At 38.2% G+C, this 18,578-nt stretch overlaps 5 protein-coding genes across 5 annotated transcripts; 3 read left to right on the forward strand and 2 right to left on the reverse strand. All coding sequences in view use genetic code 12, as the record gives it.

Annotated features, from left to right (window-relative positions):
* Positions 1 to 1,395: 1,395 nt before the first annotated feature.
* On the forward strand, positions 1,396 to 7,602 carry FAS1 (beta subunit of fatty acid synthetase; the record flags this gene model as incomplete). Its single annotated transcript, XM_001524772.2, has 1 exon — positions 1,396 to 7,602. The coding sequence occupies one exon, from the start codon at positions 1,396 to 1,398 to the stop codon at positions 7,600 to 7,602; it is 6,207 nt and encodes a 2,068-aa protein (XP_001524822.2).
* Positions 7,603 to 7,869: 267 nt separating this feature from the next.
* VIP1 (inositol hexakisphosphate and diphosphoinositol-pentakisphosphate kinase) lies at positions 7,870 to 11,568 on the reverse strand (the record flags this gene model as incomplete). The annotated part of the gene is made up of 1 exon (XM_001524774.2): positions 7,870 to 11,568. One exon carries the CDS (start codon positions 11,566 to 11,568, stop codon positions 7,870 to 7,872), a length of 3,699 nt encoding a protein of 1,232 aa, XP_001524824.2.
* Positions 11,569 to 12,702: 1,134 nt separating this feature from the next.
* Positions 12,703 to 14,343, reverse strand: SRP1 (Importin alpha subunit (Karyopherin alpha subunit) (Serine-rich RNA polymerase I suppressor protein); the record flags this gene model as incomplete). The annotated part of the gene is made up of 1 exon (XM_001524775.2): positions 12,703 to 14,343. The coding sequence occupies one exon, from the start codon at positions 14,341 to 14,343 to the stop codon at positions 12,703 to 12,705; it is 1,641 nt and encodes a 546-aa protein (XP_001524825.2).
* A 597-nt stretch (positions 14,344 to 14,940) lies between these two features.
* PVL30_004682 (uncharacterized protein) lies at positions 14,941 to 15,789 on the forward strand (the record flags this gene model as incomplete). The annotated part of the gene is made up of 1 exon (XM_001524776.1): positions 14,941 to 15,789. One exon carries the CDS (start codon positions 14,941 to 14,943, stop codon positions 15,787 to 15,789), a length of 849 nt encoding a protein of 282 aa, XP_001524826.2.
* A 662-nt stretch (positions 15,790 to 16,451) lies between these two features.
* Positions 16,452 to 18,200, forward strand: PVL30_004683 (uncharacterized protein; the record flags this gene model as incomplete). Its single annotated transcript, XM_001524777.2, has 1 exon — positions 16,452 to 18,200. One exon carries the CDS (start codon positions 16,452 to 16,454, stop codon positions 18,198 to 18,200), a length of 1,749 nt encoding a protein of 582 aa, XP_001524827.2.
* Positions 18,201 to 18,578: the final 378 nt, after the last annotated feature.

An 18,578-nucleotide genomic window follows, 5' to 3' on the forward strand; every position in this document is an offset into this window, starting at 1 on the left:
CACACAACAAGTTTTATGGGTTTGTTTTATTTTCTCTTTTCTCATGGAGAGTAAAAAGAGTAAAGGATTCATTAATTTGATAAGGTTGGGTAGTGGGTAGTGGGTAGTGGGTAAGGGGTAGGGGGTCTAAGGACAAGCAGAGAGATACGAAAAAAGATCCAGTAATGTAAAGTAAGACACAGTAACTATGGATGCCATTATCTTGCAAAGTAAAAAAAAAGGAAAAGAAACATATACCCAAGAGATTGTGATTGTGCGTATCATAGGTTTTTGGATTCCCAACAACACGAGTGCATAATAATAATCTCTCTCTTTTGATTATTTATTTAATTATTTATATTTATATATATTTTTTTTTTTTGGGGAGAATTGCAAATTGGTATTAAAGGTTTCTACAAAGTGAGTATTGATGCCACCAAGTACTGTAACTTTATACAGTGTGTACAGATATAGTGTGGACAAAGTATAGACATGGTATGTAGTTATGATATATAGTCACCAGCTGACAATTGCTCAAAAACTTGAACTACCCTCGAGGCAAATCAAAAGAGTTTAACCAACATTAATTGCACCAAAGAAAAAAAACATGTAATAAAAACCAAAAAATCCACCAAAAAATTTTTTTATTAAAGAAAAAAAAAAGCCAACACCAACAAAAATTAATTTTAAATTTTAAATTTTAAAAATAATAATAAAAAAAAATAAAAATATTTATGCATCCAAAGCTAAACAGAAGAAGAGAGAGAGAAAGAGAGAGAATAATATTTCGGAGTCTGATAAACAGGCTAACGCTCCCCATCGAGATTGTATTTGTGTATCAATGTATCTACGTGTATAACATACCTAACATATACTTATCCACTGGTATATATATATGTATATATACCAAGGAGGGTCTATCTCTTGTTCTCTTTTTCCATTTTTTTTTTGTTCTTGACTATTGACTAGCCTTTCTCTGATACCAAATTGATATACCACGAATTAGAGGGAAATTTAGTTTCTTGTTACCATTATAAAGAAAACTAGATCTATCACTTACAGCTTCATTGCACTATTCACCCATTACATCTTCTTCTTCTAAACATTAATCTTCCCAATTAATCACAAGAAGAAAGAGAAAGAGAATCCTATACACAGAATTCCCAGTTTTTACATTTTCTTTTCCATTATATTATACATATATACATATATATATATATATATAATTTTTTTTTTTGCAACAGCAGCTTCCCAACTGTTAGACAATTTACAACCAAATCCCACTAATTTTTCCGTTTTCTTTGATTAAATTTTTTTTTCCCCATTCCCCAAACCAGAAAAAAAACTATCAGTTAACGCAACACTAGAATAACAACATACCTAATTTATATATAAAGAGTTTCAATAATTTCAAGAATGTCCACTCAAAGACCTTTCCAATTGAACCACGGATCCATCGAACACACTTTTTTGGTACCGCAACCACTCTTTTTCAACTACTCACAATTGAAAGATGATTTTCTCAAGACGCTACCAGAACCAACTGAAGGTTTTGCAGACGATGAGGAACCAGCAAGTCCCGTTGAATTATACGGCAAATTCTTGGGCTTTATGAGCCAACAGCAACAACAACAGCAACAACAGCAACAGCAACAACAGCAACAACACTCCAAAATACAACAATTGGATGAATGTTTAAGCAATTCAATCAAGGATTTTGAAGCAACCTTTTTGGAAAACAACGACAATATCCACTCATTTGCAGTTAAACTCTTGCAAGACGAAACTTTCCCAACCACCCAATTGAAAGTTAAGAACCTCATCAAGAACTACTACCAATCAATAAACTCATCAATTGAAAAAAATGAATCAAACTTGACATTCCAAGCTACCCAAAAGAGAGCCCAATTGGCTGCCATCTTTGGTGGTCAAGGAAATACTGACGACTACTTTGAAGAATTGAGAGAAATCTTCAACTTGTACCAAAGCTTGGTTGTTGAAGACATTTTGCTTCCAATCTCAAAGGAATTGAAGCAATTGGTGAAACAAAATACCGAGTTTGACAAAATTTATACCCAAGGACTCGACATTATCCACTGGTTAAAACACCCAGAACAAACACCAGACCAGGACTACTTGTTGAGCGTTCCAGTCAGTTGTCCAGTGATTTGCATCATCCAAATTTGTCACTATGCAATCACTTGTAAAGTATTGGGCTTTACTCCAGGCGAATTGAGAGATTTGCTTTCATGGTCAACTGGTCACTCGCAAGGTTTGATCACCGCTGTCGCTATTGCTGGTTCATCAACTTGGGAATCCTTTTTGGCCAACTCCATCAAGGCATGCTCGTTGATGTTTTACATTGGTTCAAGATCATTGAGCACATACCCAAGAACAACTTTGCCACCAACAATGTTGCAAGACTCATTGGAACACGGTGAAGGTAGACCAGCACCAATGTTGTCAGTAAGAGACTTGTCGTATGACAAGGTTACCAAGTTTATTGAACAAACAAACTCACACTTGCCCAAGGAAAAACACATTGCCATTAGTTTAATCAATGGTGCTAGAAACTTGGTCATTTCTGGTCCTCCAGAATCATTATACGGTTTCAACTTGAACTTGAGAAACAACAAGGCACCAATGGGCTTGGACCAATCTCGTGTCCCTCACAGTGAAAGAAAGTTGAAATGTACCAATAGATTCTTGCCAATCTTTTCACCATTCCACTCACACTTGTTGGCAGACGCAACTGAAACCATTATGGAAGACGTTGCATCTCTCAAGTTTGATGAATTGAAAATTCCAGTTTACGACACCTTTGATGGCTCCAACTTGCAAGACGAAAAAGACTCAACAAAATTGAATGCTAGGTTAATTAAACTAATCACCGAATTACCAGTTCACTGGGAAAAAGCCACCGAGCACAAGGCAACACACATTGTAGATTTCGGTCCAGGTGGTGTTTCTGGTTTGGGTGTCTTGACCCACAGAAACAAGGAAGGTACCGGTGCTAGAGTCATTATTGCAGGTACCATTGATGCAAGCTCTGTTGACGACGAATACGGTTTCAAACACGAACTTTTCCAAAGATCAGACGACAAGCAAATTAAATGGGCTTCAAACTGGTTGCAAGAATTTAAGCCAACTTTGGTGAAGACATCTAAAGGCAAGACATATGTCAATACCAAGTTCTCCCAATTGTTGGGTAGAGCTCCATTGATGATTCCAGGTATGACGCCAACCACTGTTAACCCAGAGATTATTGCTGCTTCAATTAATGCTGGTTATCACATTGAGTTAGCCGGTGGTGGTTACTTTTCAGCCCCAATGATGACCAAGGCCATTGATGACATTGTGGCTAATATCAAACCCGGTTATGGAATTGGTATCAACTTGATCTATGTCAACCCAAGAATGTTGCAATGGGGTATTCCATTGATTAAAGACTTGAGAGAAAAAGGTTACCCTATCCAATCACTTACCATTGGTGCTGGTGTTCCATCCATTGAAGTTGCTACCGAGTACATTGAAGACCTTGGATTGACCCACTTGGGCTTGAAACCAGGTTCCATTGAGTCTATTTCCCAAGTCATCACTATTGCCAAGGCACATCCAAACTTTCCAATTGTGTTGCAATGGACTGGTGGTAGAGGTGGTGGTCACCACTCTTTTGAAGATTTCCATCAACCAATTCTTCAAATGTACTCCAAGATTAGAAGATGTCCAAACATTGTTCTTGTTGCTGGTTCAGGTTTTGGTTCTGATGAAGATACTTATCCATACTTGACTGGTTCATGGTCGCAAAAATTCAACTATCCACCAATGCCATTCGATGGTGTCTTGTTTGGTTCTAGAGTCATGACTGCTAAAGAAGCACACACTTCATTAGAGGCCAAGAAGTTGATTGCCAGCTGTACCGGTGTTTCAGATGACAAATGGGAACAAACTTATAAGAAGCCAACTGGTGGTATTGTTACTGTTAAGTCAGAAATGGGTGAGCCAATCCACAAGATTGCCACTAGAGGTGTTATGTTTTGGAAAGAGTTGGATGAAACAATCTTTAACTTGCCCAAAAACAAGCTTGTTGAAGCATTGAACAAAAAGAGAGACTACATCATTGCCAAGTTGAACAAGGACTCTCAAAAGCCATGGTTTGCTAAGAATTCTGAAGGTGATTGTGACTTGGAAGATATGACATACCAAGAAGTTGCCAACAGAATGATTGAGTTGATGTATGTCAACAAGTCCAACAGATGGATCGATGTCTCTTTGAGAAATTTCTTTGGTGATATCTTGAAGAGAATCGAAGAAAGATTCACTACTGAGAATGGAGCCATCTCTTTGATTCAAAACTATGCTCAATTGAACGATAAGCCACAAGAGTTTACCGATAACTTTTTCAACCACTTTTCTTTGGCCAAGACTCAGTTAATTTCAGAAGAAGATTGTGATTACTTTTTGATGTGTGCTGCTAGACCCACTCAAAAACCAGCACCATTCGTTCCAGTCTTGGATGAGAGATTTGAATTTTTCTTCAAGAAGGATTCATTATGGCAATCTGAAGATTTGGAAGCTGTTGTCGACGAGGATGTGCAAAGAACTTGTATCTTGCATGGTCCAGTTGCCTGTCAATTCACCAACAAGGTTGACGAACCAATTGGTGAAATCTTGGACAATATCCACGAGGGTCACATTGCTAAATTGTTGAAGGATGAATACAATGGTGATGTTTCAAAGATTCCAGTTGTTGAGTACTTTGGTGGCAAAGCACCAAAAGCCTTTAAGCCAATTGAAAATGTCAAAATTGTTACTGATGATGCCAAGCAACAAGTCACATTTGAAATTGGTTCTAAGGTGCCAAACAAGCAAGCTTGGTTGGACTTGTTGGCCGGTGAGCAATTGAGTTGGTTACAAGCATTTATTTCTACCGATAGAGTTGTTCAAGGATCAAAACATGTCGCCAATCCTGCTCACGATATTTTGTCCCCTGCACCACATATTAAGGTGACTATTGACCAGAGCACAAGCACTTTGAATGTTTATGAAAATGTCAAGGGTGATCTTGTTCCAGTTGTTGAGATCAAATTTGCTCAAGCAGACAACACCATTACCTTGTCATTGATTGAACACAGAACTGCTGACGGTAAGCCTGTTGCATTGCCATTCTTGTACAAATACCAACCAGAGGATGGTTTTGCTCCAATTGTTGAAGTTATGGAGTCAAGAAACAATAGAATCAAGGAGTTTTACTGGAAGTTGTGGTTTGGCTCACACATCCCATATGATTTGGACATCAATGTTGAAGAACAAATCTTGGGAGGTGAAGTTACCGTTACCGGTACCGATATTGCAAACTTTACCCACGCTATTGGTAACAAATGTGAAGCTTTTGTCAACAGACCTGGTAAAGTGACTTTGGCTCCAATGGATTTTGCCATTGTTATTGGATGGAGAGCTATTATTAAAGCCATCTTTCCTAAGACCGTTGATGGTGATTTGTTGAAATTGGTTCACTTGTCAAATGGTTACAAGATGATTCCAGGCGCAGCACCATTGAAGAAAGATGACGTTGTTTCCACCAAGGCTGAGATCAAGGCTGTTTTGAATCAACCAAGTGGTAAATTGGTTGAAGTTGTTGGAACTATTTATCGTGAAGGAAAACCAGTTATGCAAGTCTCATCTCAATTCTTGTACAGAGGTGAATACACCGACTACGAAAACACTTTCCAAAAGGTCACTGAGACTCCAGTGCAAGTTGCTTTCAAATCGTCAAAGGATTTGGCTGTGTTGAGATCTAAAGAATGGTTCCACTTGACCAAGGATGTTGAATTTGATATGTTGACTTTTAGATGCGAATCTACTTATAAATTCAAGTCAGCCAACGTATACTCGTCAATCATCACCACAGGTCAAGTATTTATGGAATTGCCCACAAAAGAAGTCATCCAAGTTGGTGAGGTCAATTACGAAGCAGGTGTTTCATATGGTAATCCGGTAACTGATTACCTTGCAAGAAACGGAAAGACCATTGAAGAAGCCATCACTTTTGAGAATGCTATTCCAATCTCATCAAGCGAAGAATTGATCTCAAAGGCACCAGGTACCAATGAGCCATACGCTATTGTTTCTGGTGATTACAACCCTATCCACGTCTCAAGAGTCTTTGCCGAATATGCCAAGTTACCAGGTACTATTACCCATGGTATGTACTCATCAGCATCAGTTAGAGCTTTGGTTGAAGAATGGGCTGCAAACAATGTTGCTTCCAGAGTCCGTGCATTCAAGTGTGACTTTGTTGGTATGGTTTTGCCAAACGATACTTTGCAAACTACCATGGAACATGTTGGTATGATCAATGGTCGTAAGATTATCAAGGTGCAAACCAAGAATATCGAGACCGATTTACCAGTGTTGATTGGTGAAGCTGAGATTGAACAACCAATTACCACCTATGTCTTTACCGGTCAAGGCTCTCAAGAACAAGGTATGGGTATGGACTTGTACAATTCATCTGATGTTGCTAAAGAAGTTTGGGACAAGGCTGACAAGCATTTCATCAACAACTATGGTTTCTCAATTTTGGACATTGTGCAAAATAACCCTAATGAGTTGACCATCCACTTTGGTGGTGCCAAGGGTAGGGCTATTAGAGACAACTATATTGGAATGATGTTTGAGACCATTAGTGAAGATGGTGAATTGAAATCCGAAAAGATCTTTAAAGACATTGACCACACCACTACTTCATACACTTTTGTTTCGCCAACTGGTTTATTATCTGCTACCCAATTCACTCAACCTGCTTTGACATTGATGGAAAAGGCTGCTTACGAAGATATCAAGTCCAAGGGTTTGATTCCACTGGATATAATGTTTGCTGGTCATTCATTGGGTGAGTACTCAGCCTTGAGTTCATTAGCCAACGTTATGCCAATCGAATCTTTGGTGGATGTTGTCTTTTACAGAGGTATGACAATGCAAGTTGCCGTGCCAAGAGATGAGTTGGGTAGATCCAACTATGGTATGTGTGCTATCAATCCAAGCAGAGTCAGTGCTACATTCAATGATGCTGCATTAAGATTTGTGGTTGAAGAAGTGTCGTCTAGAACTGAATGGTTGTTGGAGATTGTGAACTACAATGTTGAGAACCAACAATACGTTGCTGCTGGTGATTTGAGAGCATTGGACACCTTGACCAATGTTTTGAATGTCTTAAAGATCAACAAGATTGATATCGTCAAGTTGCAAGAGCAATTGTCTATTGAAGAAGTAAAGACACACCTTTACGAAATTGTTGACGAGGTTAAAGCAAAGAGTCTTGCTAAGCCACAGCCTATCGAGTTGGAGAGAGGCTTTGCTGTTATTCCATTAAAGGGAATCTCCGTGCCATTCCATTCATCATATTTGATGTCTGGAGTAAAGCCATTCCAAAGATTCTTGTGTAAGAAGATTCCAAAATCATCAGTCAAGCCTCACGACTTGATTGGAAAGTATATTCCAAACTTGACTGCTAAACCATTTGAAATTACAAAGGAATATTTCACTGATGTATACAACTTGACAAAATCAGAAAAGATCAAGGCTATCTTGGACAATTGGGAACTGTACGAGAAGCAATAGAGATTTTTGAATTATTTTGACTATAAAGTTTGGTTTGATTTTTGATTTCTTATACTTTTCTTTTTTTTTTGGGATTTTTCTAATCTTTTAGGGATAATTTTGTGTATAGAAGATTTTTATTTTTATTTGTTTTGCTTTTTTTTTTTCTGCAAATTGATAGAGAAGAATGGATATTTGTGTATTTATATATTTATAAACTGAAATGTTTAAATAAATTTTACATTACTTGTAGTTTCCATGTAAAATGCTTAGATGCATAGTTATAAACTAAATTCCACTGGCCAAAGGACTGGAAATATTGACAGGGGTAAATTTCTTGGGTAATGATACTCTTGAGAATCTCGATTTTAATCTTTGCGTCACCAAGTCCATGTCCAAATGTCTGGTCAAGCTCAATCTTGGTATACATCCAATGTAGTGATCATCATCCAATTGCACATCCAATGGATCCTGAGTATGACAACCGGGACTCAAACTCAATCTAATTGAATGTTTTTTACCCTGAGGGCTAGTTGGGTCATCCGCCTCGTACAATTCAAACACAATTTGTGATAAATAGTCCAATTCCGGTAATGCATTTCTCGCAATCTTCATTGGTAATTGAGCTCCATAAATAACATTGAGCAAAGTGTAAATGTGACTTTCCTTTGTGAAATAATTGACCACCGACGGAGATGACGCATCTTTCTTCATATCCTGTATGTCAGAAAGTATTTGCTTGGCCAATGGTAATGAAGTTAGTAAACCAATATCAAGTTTCTCTTCATCTTTGATTCCGTACTCTTGTGGACATATAAAATCAAATAAAACTTTGGAGAGACGGTATAATTCCCGTAATCTTGTAAATGTAGCATGATCAAATGGGTTTTGTGCACCTTTTTGCGATGAACTGGCATTTGCATTATTGTTTTTACTAATGCCATTGCCACTGCCATTGCCATTGACGGTGGTACTCGAACCTGCACTCGTACTTGCACTCGTGTTTGAGTTTGATGAAACTCCATCAACTCCATTACCATTACCATTACCATTACCATTACCATTACCACTACCACCACTTGCCTGTTTTATATCAGCAGTGGCGCCACTAAGAACCCATCCCAAAGATCCCGCTGATGCCAGACTCGAAGGATTCAATTGTGTGCTAGAATTGTTATGCGAGCTTGACACAGAAGTACCCTCGGAAGGAATTTTGAAATTGTTCATTGCTAATAAATTGATTGGGTACTCACTCACTAAACCAGAAGAGTTCACAGTACTTCCACAGGTTTCTCTCAATCTCGCCAAGAGTTGTTCGTCATTAGGATCAAATTCAAAAATCTTTTGCAAGAAATGACGATTATGCAATGCATCATACTTCATGGTATCGTACAACTCTGAGATTTTCGAAGGATGAGTCTTTTCGACGCTAATAAACTCTTGAAACAACTTATCCCACCTTTCTTTGAACAAGAATGGATCTTCACCGCAACACCAATTCTCTTGGAAATGTTGGACATCCTTGGTCTCAAAATTATATTTCATGATTTGATGATGAAAGTTCATCAATTCACAAACTCTTTTAATGACTTCAAATGGTTGTGGCATCTTAGGTGGCCATGTAAATTGAGGAGGTGCTTCTGCACCCTGTCTCAACAATGGCTTTAACTTCTTTTTCACTTTGTCCATCAAGTCTTTAGCAGCATTGGAGTCATCTAGTAAATCCTTTCTCACAATAAGGAAGTCTTCCGGCAAATGTTCATCAGTGAGACCAAGGAGCGAAGTTGTGAAATATTGCGCACTAGTAATGACTCTTCTCTCAGAAGAGGTATATACCTTGACATCATTCAACGCCTCGCGGTTCAATAACTTCAAGTTTTGTCTCATTTGTTCTCCAACATCGGTGGCTTGATGCTTAGCAGAGTGTGTTGGCTCACCTCCCCATTTCAAGATAAACTGCACTTTATCAACAATTTCCGGATTCTCCGCATTCAAAGAAGGTTTGATTTGGATCTTTGTTCCTGGGAAATTTATCTTCTTTTCCAACGCTATCCTTAATTGCTTTAATTTTTTACGGTCTTCGAGTTGTTTTTCTTCAGCAATCTTCACGGTCTCAAGCACAACTTGAAGATCTGGAACAGCACGAATAATCACTTCTTCAGTATGACCTTTTAGCAAACTGATAAAGAGTGGTGATTTAAACGAGTACTTGAATTTTTGCTTTGGGGTACGATCTGCATGTCTAATAACAGTGACCATACCTTTAAAGACCCATTTCTGCTCCTTTTGTTCAAATTGACTTGTTTGCAACAGCAATGGTACTTTATTCTTGAGCAAGTCTCTTGACTTTTTAGCTTCAACAAACATTGAACGCAAAATATTTGCACACGAATCGTAGTATTCGTTATTATCCTTAACAAATGAAAATCCATTGACATCAATAACATAGGATTTACCATTGACTCTAAGAAGATCAAACCCACAAATCGTTTGCATAAATGCAGCACTAATTGATTTCGCCATTTGCTTTTCGTCATTGCTCAACTCTGTTACGTAACGAATTTCTTTACCGTGCGTATTTCTTCTAACTATACCATCCACGACTGGTGATTTTCTTGTTTCTGCATGGCAAAAATTGGGTCCAACAGTATATGCCTTGACATCCTCAAAGTTGTCTGTATCCATGAAACTTTCATAAATAAAAGAGCCATCAGTTCTTGGTTCCGTCAAGTTTGGATCAAACTCGGAGGATTTGTTACCAATCTTTCTAAATAATCTTCTACCTCCACCACCTGTGGACTTTGGGTAGTAAATATACACATTGTGATCTTCTCCATCAACTGGTTTTTCAACAAATGGCTTCTTCATAATTTTGTCGCCAACACGAAGGGTATCTTCATCCACCATTTCCCATTCAGGTTCCTGCTGATTACTCAATGCATGAAGTTGGTCATCTGTAAAGCCAACCTCCTTCATTCTCTCTTGCAATTGCTCTTCCAATTGTGGACCACCATCTCTGCTAATCTCCAACCTCTCGGGACTTGGCACATTTGCATGGTTTAAGATTGCCAAAACAACTCGACGATCCCATAACGCTTTTTGGAACACCAAGTCATTGATTAAAAATGGTTTTCTATAATTGACATATGCAATAGCCTTTTCAAGTGGGAACCCTGTTGAAAAAAAACTAATCAAAAAATCACAAGTTGGCCAGTTTTCAATAGTCTCATCCAAAATAACCTTGTCACCAAAAATCACAGTTTCAAATTCGCCATTTTCAATCAAACGATTAAGTATTTTTCTACATGGTTTACTCAATGCTTTAGCATCCATGGCACAGACTCCAATCTTACCTAAGCTTGGCTTTTTTTGAACATGTTCAGGAACTTTGTTGATGGTTTGTGAAAACAGTTTTCTCGAAGTGTTTGAAGTGTTTGAAATAGTTTTATTCAACTTGGATCCATCACCTCCACTTCCACCCCCAGCAGCAGCAGTAGCAGCTGGAGCTGAACCAGAAGCAGAAGCAGAAGCATTTGTCATGGAAAATGAGTTTGCCTTTGATCTTATCTCACCAACATTCTCTACTGTTAAAGGAGCTACTTCATCAATAACACCAATATCTTCTGTGCTTCCCGCAGAATGCGTATTTAATGCAGAGGACGAAGAAACGTATGGCGATGGCAAGGAAATAGACCCCAACCTTGATGCCGAGTCCTCAGCATTTGTCTTTGGCGTGAATGCCTCCAACATGGGAGCTATTGAAGCTATTGCTTTTTCAGTTGCCGGTGTTGGATGGTTGTCTTTCATAAGTTGATCAATAGTCTTTGCGTTGGGCGATAACGAAAGCGGTGACATCGTTGGGTGCGCCAGTCTAGCCTTTCCTGCATCATTGGCTCCCTGTGGTGGTGCTAATGAGTTTGGCGCATTAGCCACTTTGTCGTTGGATCCCGTTGGTATGGGTAAAGATTTATGCTCTTCACCAGACATTTGGGGTAGGTAAAAGCGGGAGAACGGTAAGGGAAAGCAAAGGGGAAAGAAAGAAGGAAAAATAAATGAAAAAAAGAAACAAAAAAACAAAAGTAGCTTTGAGGAATTAACTAGGTTTTCAAGCAAGGAAATACACTAGGATATAATTTCAACGATTTTTTTTTTTCTTTCTTTGAGTTTGATTTTTTAGTTTTGCAAGATAAGGAACAAGTGTTGCAACAATGAAAAAAAAAGAGAAAGTGAGAGAGAGAGGGAAAGAACTCTGAGCCTCGTGGGGTTTACTTTCAAGGAAATGTGTATGCAACAAAAGAGCTTAAGTGCGTCAAAAAATTGTGGGGAGGAAAATGCGAAACAAAATTTATTCGCTCTTACAATTGGAAGAATAGTGAAATGTTCTACATTCAAAAATGAAAATGAAAATGAAATAAAAATATGGTTGACTCTAAATTTCACATTTAGTTAAATGTATATTGAAAAAAAAAATGAGTAGTATAGAGGATGCTAGAGGATAAATATATATGAGAGGTAGTCATGAAAAAGGATAGAGAAAGGGAAGGAAGAAAAGGAAGAAAAGGAAGAGAAGGAAGAGAAGGAGAAGGAGAAGGAGGTGGAGGTGGAGGAGGTGGAGGAGGTGGAGGAGGTGGAGGAGGTGGAGGAAGTGGAGAAAGATAAGGAGGAGGTAAAGGAATAGAGGGGAAAAAAAGGGAGGGGGAGATGGAGGATAAATGGACAAAAAAAAAAGAAAGAAGGTGACAAACAGCAAAAGATGGATTGGTGAATAAGTTGGTAAGTAGATAGGTAAATAATGGTATTCCAAATTTCCTCTAAGGCTATCTTTGTACATCATGTGAGTATGCATGTATGTGAATTGTTTGCAATAACAACAGCACAATCAAAATGAACCTCGTGGGACACAGAAATATAACTCACAATACCACTGCTAATCCATCAATATGTCAATTTCTCAACCTTCTGGGTAAACAACATTTTCCAAAATTCTCTTCATCATTCTCATCACTGTCATCCATAGCCACAGGGGCTTCAAATTTTAGTGTTCCAAGCTTTATATTACAGCTCAATCAAAATTTGGGTAGTGGATGTTGTGAAAAATAAAAAATCATAATGCTGTTTGCTTTACTGGAACAGGAAGTTTTGTTGTTGTTGGTCTTGACCATCAATGCCAAACTCAAATGCATTGCCATACAGTTCTGGTATAATGTTTTCGTCATCAATGTGATCTTCATCTTCATCACTAAAGTACTTTTCAATGATGTTGTATGCTTTTTGATAGATTTTTTCGTTAGCATTATTTTGACATTCAAAGATCTTTTCCATACCACCGGCTTCCTCGATGTAAAGCGCATTTTCATTAACTGAAGTGTTTCTAGCCTCCTTGTCCATTTCACCCATCTTCAATATATTTTCCAAGGAGTCCAAAGTGACCTCAATAATCTTGGAGTCTGCCACGGACAACAAATCACACAATGGTTTAATGCAACCTTGACTGACCAAGTAACGAATTTGGTCTGGCTTTGTGAGACCACCAGATGAGGCATTTGAAATGGCCCAACATGCTTCCTTCTTGGTCTTGTAGTCACCGTCACTAAGCAATCTAATGACTTGTGGAATCAAGTTGGCGTCAATGACGGCTTGGATTTGATCTGTAGTACCTGCCGTGATGTTGGAAATTGTCCAACAAGCTTCTTTACGAATGGTGTCCTTGGTAGAGTTTAATAATGGAGCCAAGGCTGGTAAGACTCCTGCATTAATTACGATTTGTGTTTGGTAATCGGAACCAGTAACAATGTTACCAATGGCTCTCAAAGATGGGGTTTGAACCAAGGTAGATTCATGTCCCAATAATTCAACAAGACGATGTGGGATTCTTGCATCAATGACTGCTTGGATAGCTTCTGAAGTACCGTCAGATAAATATGAAACAGCCCAACAAGCATCGACTAGTGTCTCTGAGTCTGTTGAATAGATCAACTTAGATAAAGTGGGAATAGCTTGCGACACAATGTTCCAATCTGGCTGAGGTGATTTACCTCTACACAAGTTTGACAACGTCCATGTTGCGGTTCTAATCAATGACATCTTATTGCTGTGGAACAAGTTTAACACGGGATCCATGGCTCCACAGTTCAAAACATAGTCACGGTTCTCGGCAGAGTCACCAGCAACATTACCCAATGCCCAAATTGCTTGTTCCTTAACTTCAAGACTTTGAGAAAACAATAATTGGACAAAGAGTGGCACTGCGTTGGCTTCAACAACAATTCTGGTTTGTTGTGAGTTACCTGAAGCAATATTAGTCAAGGCCCATGCAGCCTCCAATTGCAACATATCAGGATGATCACTCTTCATGAACTCAACCAAGGTTGGAATCACCCCCAGCTCAATGACCAAATCAATTGGTGGGTTGTGTTCTCTGGACAAGATTTGACGGAATTTCACAGTGGCTGCTAATTGAGAATCAAAATCAGGAGCCTGGATCATCTCGAGCATTTTGGGCAAGTCTTGTCTAAGTCTTTGGTAAAACTGGTTCTCGTCGTTGTTCACACCAACGTTGAACTCTTCCTCATCTTCAGAATCATTGGCCTCGTGTTGGTAGTTTCTTCTCTTGGCCAAAACCTCTTCTCTCTTTTGCTTTCTCAAATCGACTTGATGAGTCTCTCTTCTTCTTCTCAACTCATCACTTTGGAACCGCGATTTGTTCTTGAAGTTTGTACGACGATACTCTGGCACAAACCTTTCAGTTGCATTCGAATCCATTGTTGTTGTTGTTGTTTTTTTTTCCTTTTTTCGTACAGTTCAAGTGAATTTCAATTTTTCTATCTTCAATAAAAAGGGAAGGTGTTTTTCCTGTCTTATTCTATTTACCGATGGCGATATCTATATTGACGTTGAAATTGTTGAGTGTATCACTGTGTGAAGATCGAGATAAGAACAAGAATAAGTGTTAGTATAAAACTGGTATTTGCTTTCGCTGCTCCTTCTGCTCCTTCTGCTGTTGTGATAGAGAGGCACACTGCTGCTAGTACTACTAGTACTACTAGTACTACTACTACTACTACTGTTGTTGTTAATGTTGTGGTGGTCGCTACCATGTTTTTTTTTTTGCTTCACATCTTCTCTTTTTTTTTTCTCTCTCTCTCTCTTCTTTATTACATCTCACCCCCGAATTAGCAACAGAGACACTACTTCACGATACCAAGGAAGAAGAGACTAAATTAAGCTACTTGACAAGAACTAGAAGAACTTGATCAGATACCAGTATCTACATCGATTCTTTTTCTTTTTCGTTTTCTTTATTTTTATTTTTTATTATCTCATTTTTCTGACTTGGACAAAAAGAAAAGATCATCAATAATGAATAGCACAATTCTTGGGCATAGCTCAGCTTTTCGAATATCATATGTACTGCTTCGCAGTATTCACAGGCCATGCAATCTACGGTTTTTTTCACGATCCACCACCAGCTCGTTTACAGCAAAAAATCCACTCAATTCATTTGGAAAGTCAAAATCATTTAAATCGGATGATACAAGTGTCGAGACAGATGAACTATTGAGTGAAAACAATCCATGGTCTCCTACATTTGAAGATGATCCCATTTATGTTCAAGAGCGAGGCAAGATAAGAAGGACGAAATTACCTGAAAAGTATCGACTTTCTTACAAGCCAATATATGAAGCGCCATCGTCGAAATATGTCTCGTTGCTAAAGAGATTGACATTGACCTTTGGTGTTGTTGGAGCTTATGGCTCGAAACTTATATACGAGTCCGTGCAATTTGATGATTCGTATGCCTATACCCTAATTGCAGGCACTTTAATTCCGATTGTTATTGTACAATGGAAGACTAGAGACTATGTCACTAGAATGTTCCGTTTATATGACAAAACCAAGCCACAAACATTGGACAATTTGGTCAGTGACGAAAAGATAATTGCAGAGAAATTGAACTTTACAGGGGGCAAGACATACAACGAATTAGTGGAGATAACCAATAACCCATCTTTGAAGCTTTCACCAAAACCAAGATGGTGGAAACCGTATTCGAGCTGGGAGGAGAAAAGCAGCGACAGCGGCAAAGCGGGTGGATTGAAGAGAGAGTTTTATGTCATGGACAATATCGGTGGCATAAAAATGGATCGATTATGGGGTATAGTGGAAAGAAATAGCGGCGTTGACAATGGAAGGACTTTTCCTAAATAATCCAAAGCATTATAGAGACATGTAAATAAATATGTACATACATATATATTCTTGCATACACACACACATATATATATATGAATATATATGTATATATTTGTACACGTGAAAACTTATATGTTTTCAAGAACTAATATGTAATTATATGATTATTAGTATATATTTGCGTGTAACAGTATCCATTTGATAAGCGTGTAATTAGTGCTTTGTTACAACAGTCTACCACCCAAGTATTTCTTTATGATCCGATCTTAGATCTTAAACACTACAACAGAAAAAAAAAAAGAAAAGAAAAAAAAAGAGAGAAAAAAAAGAGAAAAAATAAGTCCCCACTTTAAATTGAGGTCTTATGATCTCTCAAACACTTTATTAATATATTATCAATATATCAATTTATGATTAACAATATAATTATTATGATTACCATTTATCGCAATCTCCAAGCTTAAGCCCAACCACGAACAACATCTTTCTACAACAAATCGAATAAGGAGCCTGGGCTAAGTGTCTTGCATCACAGAAGGATCCTGTTTCTCCTCACGTCTTTGTGTTTCCTCAATATATATATTTTTTTTTAATTGAAACTCAATTTCGAGTTTGCTTATATTTGTACACCAAATCTCCAGAAATTTTGCCGCACGGCTTTAACGCCTTAAATTTCGATGGTCCTCGACAATTCTTTGAAACCAAGACATATTAGACTCCCACTGAGCCTTGAGCACCCTATGCATTTGAAACATACTCATACTGAGTCGACGCTGTCAGCGATACTGTCACTGCCACTTTCGCTGCATCTGCATTCACAACATCTGGAGCATATGCAGTATCCACTGGACCCACAGTCACGATCAAACTCAACACACGGTGAACAACCGGATGCTAAAGTAGACCAAACGTTATTGAATAGCACCACACCAGCAAAGAATACTCAGTCTAATGATCATTCCGCATCAGTTAAAGAAGTACTTGGTGAGAAAGAATCAAAAAACAACCACTTGCCTCATCATCCACATTCCCCACCAAATTCAAAAGCAGATGGCTCGCTATTGAAAAATAACATTGCTACTGTTGACCCGTCGCGTGCTTCGCCAAAGGAGACAGAAACGGCGAGAAATACACGTTTGAATGCGTCTTTGTATCATACGTCGGAGGAATCCGTCAACTTGTACAAGAACCAAAATGACTCAACGGATTTGCTTGGAAGGCTTTATTATGATGATTATGACTCCAGCACAATGTCACCAAGTATAATATCGCCAATGAATTCTGGGTATAATACGCCTGCAAGATCACCCATGTTGCATGCGCAAGGCGGATCAGAAGTTGATTTGAAAGCTCTTGGAAGTGATTCTAACTTGGGTCACAGTAGTGCAAACACGCTCTTACTACCATCAGCACATGCTGCGCCACTGGTCTCGTCTGGCTCTTCGTCATCACTTAATGCAATGTGGACATTGCACAACAACCACAGCACCCCAGGGTCTGCACCATTACGACCCGATTTGGTGAGGATGAAACTAGAAAGAGGTGTTTCATTCGATACAGTACCTCATGGAACGAGAAAGTCACTAACATTGAAGTCTAAGCATCCGCAGTTTAAGTTTAGAAGAAACAACAAGACCTGGCTTGTTGGATATAACAATGACGTGGAAAGCACCAAAGCTGTAGAATGGTTATTTGATGAGATGGTTGTTCATGGTGATACAATTATTATTTTACAGGTAATTGACGAAAAAAAATCTCCGATGATGCATATAGACAAGAAACAAGCCAATGATACTTTGGCCAGTTTTGAGAAATTGAATGTCCATTCCAAAAAGATTGCAATAGTGTTTGAAATGGTGATAGGCAAGCCACAGAAGCTACTTAAATATGCAATTGAGGAATACAAGCCATCGATGATGATTATTGGCACGCACCACTTTGTAGAGAATAGAGATTCGAGCCATAATAATAATCACCACCACCACCACCACAGGGGTTTCTTCAGTTCGTCGTCGATATCTAAACATTTTTTGGAATGCGCTTTGGTCCCGGTGATTATTGTGAAGCCTACATATAAGTATGTGGAGTATCTAGAGCACCCGATAGATTCAGAAAACTATTTTAGAGATTGGGCAATGAATATCCTGCACCGTCCACTGTCGTTATCGCAGCAACAACAGCTGGTACTTCAACTGCAAAATCCTAACTCATCTCCTTATAAGATGAAACGACCTGGGTTTCTAAGTCCTTCAAGTTCTAGATCTTCGTCGTACACAAACCTTGCGGCTGAGAACGACAAGCATAGTGATGCAGGTAGAGGACGGTCAGTGGATAATTCAGCATTCAGAAAGACAAACGAGAGCCGTTCAAGGTCTACTTCCAAAACAAGATCATTTTCAAGGTTTTTCAGTCGTGGTGACAAATAAAAGTAGAATTTAAAAAAAATTGGAGTAGAGGGAAGGAACCAGAATAACGAACAATTAAAAAAGAAAAAAACAAATACATAAGTAAATAATAAATGAAAAATGAAAAATGAAAAATGAAGAATGAAAAATGAAAAATGAAGAAAAAAGGTGTCAATAAATAATTTACCGAATCAACCATCATCTCTGCTCTCGTAAATTCTTTATTTTATTTATTTTCAAAACAAAAAACAACCCCAGTATTGATATTTGGTTAAGATAAACAGAAGTTATTGTTCTTAACATTGTAAAATATCCAAATGAGGGTTCAAAGAAAAAAAGGAAACATAGATCAAATACTAACAACCTGAAAAGTGGAACAAATAAAATATTTGCATATAA

This window comes from Lodderomyces elongisporus, chromosome 6, assembly GCF_030384665.1.
Source record: "Lodderomyces elongisporus chromosome 6, complete sequence".
Lineage (NCBI taxonomy): Eukaryota > Fungi > Ascomycota > Pichiomycetes > Serinales > Debaryomycetaceae > Lodderomyces > Lodderomyces elongisporus.